This window comes from Pteropus vampyrus, unplaced genomic scaffold, assembly GCF_000151845.1.
Source record: "Pteropus vampyrus isolate Shadow unplaced genomic scaffold, Pvam_2.0 Scaffold29, whole genome shotgun sequence".
NCBI classification, from domain to species: domain Eukaryota; kingdom Metazoa; phylum Chordata; class Mammalia; order Chiroptera; family Pteropodidae; genus Pteropus; species Pteropus vampyrus.
The window spans coordinates 311,485-316,656 of NW_011888810.1; the positions used below are offsets into that span (position 1 = coordinate 311,485).

Genomic DNA, 5,172 nt, shown 5'->3' on the forward strand with positions numbered 1-5,172 from the left:
AAATTGGAAGGTATCTCTCCGACGAGGACTATTAACAGGGATAGTATTTAGAACAATGTTATTTATAGTATAGTAACTGGAAAATCTGTCAATGAAGTAAAACATGCCTTAACAAGCTGATTATAGTTATTGGCTGATAGAGGGAAATAAACTGCTCTCCAAAAGAACTTTTCAGAAAAAAATAAAAATACTTAAAACTTTTTAGGGTATTTCACATAAAATAAAATGGAAAAATTTTAAGTGACAGAAAAACAGAAGTACTCTAAATTCATCATCACCATGTTTTTTTTTTTTTACAATAATAGAAATAAAAAGAGAAAAGAAAAAGAGAAGGCTAGCGAACTAAATATCTGTCAAATCCAAAGAGATGAATCTCTCCTAATGACAAAGTTGTATCTCTTGATTCAACATGTGCCAAGTAACCACTGATTATCTAATACTTTAAGATGCATAAGAACAGAAGATACACACTAAGCTGTTGTTTATTAATCTAGTTAACAACTTGAAGAATTTAGATTCAAGTGGTAACTCCCCATGCCTTCCGTTGATAAGGCTAGACATCTCTGACTCAACAACTCATCATTCACCAACCGTTTTCGTCTGCCTCCTAAATGCCTCTGCTTTACTACTGATCTTCTCTCCTTTAACTCGCCAGCTTTTTCTCCAAGTCACAGTTCTGAGAACACTGTGGTTAGCAGAGCTGTGTTTAATGTTAAAATATGGTTGGTGGTATTGCATTTACGGTAGGATATATCCATAATCCTTAGGATGACATCTGAAGCCCTTGGCAATCTTGTAACGACTCCCCATCCTTTTTCTGGTATCTTTCTATGTGACACCCTCAATTCCCCAGTCTCTCTTCTAGTAACATGTGAACATGTCATGCCTTTGCTCATGACGTTCCTCTCCTAATGATACTTTTCCTTTAACTTCATCTCTCAAGACTTTGTTTAAACACCAATATTTGTGTCTCCAACTTCACGTTGTTTCTTCAATCTCATTGTCCATCATGAAAATAACTAATATCAACTAATATTTACAGGATGTTTGTGATTGACAAATCTTATTTAATCTTCCCAATCAGCCTATGAGATAGGGGCTATGATGATCCTCACTGTGGTAGATGAAGAAACCGAGGCTTAGAGACGGTAAGTGATCTGCCCAAGTTCTCACAGCTGATAAGAGGTGGAGGTAGCTCTGAATCCATAGAATCTAGAGCCAGCAACCATACCCTTGGCTCATGACTCTCAGATCAGGTTTCAGCTAAGCTGAGGTCATCCTAGGCAACCAGACACAGCCCTAGCTTTCACGAGTTGATGAGCTAACCTTGGAGGTGTGGAGGAGCTGGTTAGAGTCTCTAGTAGAGCTCTGAGACTCATCAAAATCTCCTACTAGAATTTATCCAGTTTGGAGAAGAGAAGAAGGCCACAAGGTAAGGCCCTGCTCTTCCCATTGCCAGCAACAGGAGGCTGGCATGCTTGCAAATGAATTTTAGATCCCAGGGCTTAGCATCCTGCCTTAGGAATGTCCTATTCCATTTTATTTGCTGACACAACAGAGCAGTACAATTTGCATAGGGTGGTTCACCATCTGTGTTTCACTTGCGAGGATAATGTGTTGTTTTAAAAATAATAAGAATTTATTTACATCTACTCCCCCCTCCCATTTTCTCAGCAGCAAGTAATATAAAAAATGGAGGAAATTATCCCAACAAAAATATTTATGAGTAAATAGCTCACAGAAATGGTGAGGATGCTACTATCTAAATAATTCTGGTCCCACCCACTAAAACAAAGAACTAGGATATTCTCGACAGCCTGATTGAATTGTGTGTAATTACCGCCAATGTTTTAAACATGACGATAATGAGAAAAGTATTAGCATTAGATAAGAGCAGCCTGAAAACATTTATTTTCCCGAGAGTATGAAGACTTCTTCTAGCTTTCATTCAAGGCATGGGGGAAAATGCTATCCTCTTATTACTGCTATCTTATTTTCAGGCAGCTTGACTTGATGTCACTTTCATAGATTTCTTCGGAACATTTCTGGAAATGCAGCCTACATGATAATATTTTAACTTGGATCATCTTGGCTAAACACATAGTTCTCTGTCGGCTTACAGCTACACACCCTATTTCATTGACTATTTTGCACGGGATGTTCCCTCTAACATTCTTCGTTTTTCTTCTTTGACAGATTCAAGGACTGCTGAATCTCTCGTGGTTAATCCATGCACATAGGTCTGAAAAGAAAGTCCTTATGTGACACTTACCATGGAAAGAAGGTAAGAAATTCTCTCCATTTTCAAGTGTGGCCTAGAAATTGGGGGCCTTATAAAGTTTCGGAAAATCCTTTACCAGCTGAAAATAGAAAATAAATTACATTCGCGGTTCTAATATCTTTTATTGTATGTACATTTTTATGGGTAGGCTATCACTTTCCTTAGATTATCTGGAAGATAATACATAATAAAGGTGAATTCAAACAAAGATAGAAAAGTGTTGGGCTCAAATTCTTTAAAAAGACTAATGATACTCTCACAGTGCAAGTGTTAAGATCAAATTTTAAGGACCTCTTTTAGAAACTGTTCCATTTGCAAAAAGAAAAAAGAAAGAGAGGAGAGAGAGAGAAAGAGAAAGAAGGGAAGGGAAGGGAAGGGAAGGGAAGGGAAGGGAAGGAAGGGAAAAAAAAGAAAAACGAACCCCCAAAACTGAATATTAGTTACTCTGAGTAGTTGCAAATCGTGGCTGTTCTCAAAAAGTTGGCAGATTTCAGTTGATGAATTTCAGTCCAGTGGCCAAGATGATCAACAAAATAAACCATTTATCAAATGTTAGGGACTTTTATCTGATTGTATTTTGTAGTGCAGCCAGACATAGTTCAAAAACATAGACAGAGCTGTCAGAATGAGGGGCTGAGAATGGTTATAGAAAAGAATAAAAGAGTGCCCCAAATGAATCCAATTTTGTTTAGTAGGATATATAGCTCTCCAAACATTTAAAGAAGAGAGACAGATCTTCACGCTCATCCTATTCTAGGGTATTTTTTAGAGCCTAGTGCTGTTCCTGACACAAGGTGTAAGGTGAATAAATTAGATTACGCAAGGGCAAGCCTAAGCTCTCAACTAAAATAAAATAAAATCATTTTCTGTTTATATAGCCAGGAGGTGGGTCTTACAGTAAGTTCCCAGATAATCTGTTAGCTATTTATTCATAAATATACAAACTGAAGGAACATAGGTCATCCAACCATCCATCTATCCATCCATCCATCCATCCATCCATCCATCCATCCATCCATCTATCCAAAAAATATTTACTGATTGCCTATTATTTACCTGTCATTAAGTTTGGCAATGGGAATACAGAGATGGAACAGAAATCCAAGACCTCTTTCTTCAGGAGGTGTATGATCCGGTATGGTTTCAGAAAAGGTATACGGAAGAGTTTGTCATGGAAAATGCTCCATGTTTTCAAGTGAAACTTGATCCCTATTAACGCTGAGCTTATGATAAGGCAAGGGCAATAAATAGCAGTAAATATCATCTCAAGGTTGGAAAAGATATTACAGATATAACCTTTACTGCTTAACTGAATACCTACTTGTGAAAAGATATATGCGCCCCTATGATCATTGCAGCATTATTTATAATAGCCAAGATACTGAAGCAACCTAAATATTCATTGACAGACTATTGGATAAATACAAAGTGGTATATATATATAATGGACTATTAGCCATAAAAAGAAATGAAATCTTGCCATTTGCAACAACATGGATGGACCTAGGGGGTACTATGCTAAACGATTTCACTTGTATGTGGAATCTAAAGAACAAAATAAATGAACACAAAACAGAAACAGACTCATAGATACAGAGAACATTTTGACAGTTGCCAGATGGGAGGGGGATTGAGGGGATGGAGAAAAAAAGTGAAGAGATTAAGAAACTTATAACAAATTGCCAGTTATAAACATAGTGAGGGGACGTACAGTACAGCACAGGGAATACAGTCTCTAATATTGTGATAACTACGTATGATGTCAGGTGGGTGCTAGAGTAATCGGGGGATCACTTCGTAGTCTAAATACTATGTTGCATGCCTGAAACTAATATAATCTTGTATGTCAACTGTAACTGAAAAGATGTTTTAAAAAGATCATACTGGTGTTCTTGACTGTCCTCATTGACAAGCTTTATTACAAAGTAAATATGTGAAAGGCAGGGAAGCTGCACAGGCAAGTTCAGAGAAAACGTGCCTGCTGCCCCTGACGTCTATGTCATCTCTCCCCTGGGTAAACGTGTCTGATGGGGTGGGGTCCTCCTTGGGAATTTACTCGTGAAAGGAAAGATGCTAAATGGAAGGAAAATCAAAATGAAAAATTTACATCCTTTGATTGAGTGTATGTCAACCAGCTGGTGAGTTTCTGGAGCCTTCGCTTCTGATAAGGTGGAGGCCGGAGGGGAACGAACCATTTGTACAATCTCAGGGGCCCCAGCTCCTAAGGGGTGGGTCCCTGACCTACTTGTTTATACTCACAATACTGAACACCCAAACATGCTATTTGAGGTACCGTGAGTGAAGACGGGGTGACTACAACTTAATATCGCTTGGAATCACGCAAAGTTTGTAGGGCTCCCCCAGTGGAATATTCTCTCGGAAAGGAGGGGTGCAAAAATCTGTGTGAAATAGTCTGCCCAGGTGGTCCAGAAGTAGACGTTTAAAACCACAACTAAGACAGGATGCTTACTCAGAAGCTCTCCAGAAATAATGAGAAATAATTCCACAGTCCTGCTGAGGGAACCTGTCAGATGCACATGGACCAGAGAAAAGGCGCAGCAGGATGAGCACACGGCAGTCTATGGAGACCCTGACTGGAGTTCCGACTGATGTGCAAGCTCTGTCCCTTTACGGGTGAGAAGCTCGGCTTCACGTTTCATCCTTTCAGCAAACCCGCCCGCAAGACCAAGACGAGAAGCTCACAGCAGCCCCAACAGGCGGGCTCCCCTAAATCCAGGGACGTTTCCTCCTTCAGACCAGACGGTACTGATGTTGCCTGGGACGGCAATGAACTCTGGAAACCCTCACGGAAAAGTGACATTCATCATTCATTTGCATTGATTTTTCAATTCCAGTTAAATTGTGTTTGTCTTTTTTTTTTTTTTTTTTTT

General features: G+C 39.0%; 1 protein-coding gene across 3 annotated transcripts in view; it reads right to left on the reverse strand.

Annotated features, from left to right (window-relative positions):
* The window catches only part of CDH13 (cadherin 13), a 985,836-nt gene that overhangs the window by 210,044 nt on the left and 770,620 nt on the right, over positions 1-5,172 (reverse strand). The window contains exon 9 of one of the 3 annotated variants that reach the window (XM_023528556.1): positions 2,129-2,242. The exons of the other annotated variants lie outside the window; for them this stretch is intronic. Within the exon in view, the coding sequence (XP_023384324.1) occupies positions 2,144-2,242 (99 nt within the window). The 3' untranslated portion in view covers positions 2,129-2,143. Of the gene's footprint in view, positions 1-2,128; positions 2,243-5,172 lie in introns of those variants that run through there. 3 annotated transcript variants of the gene reach the window in all.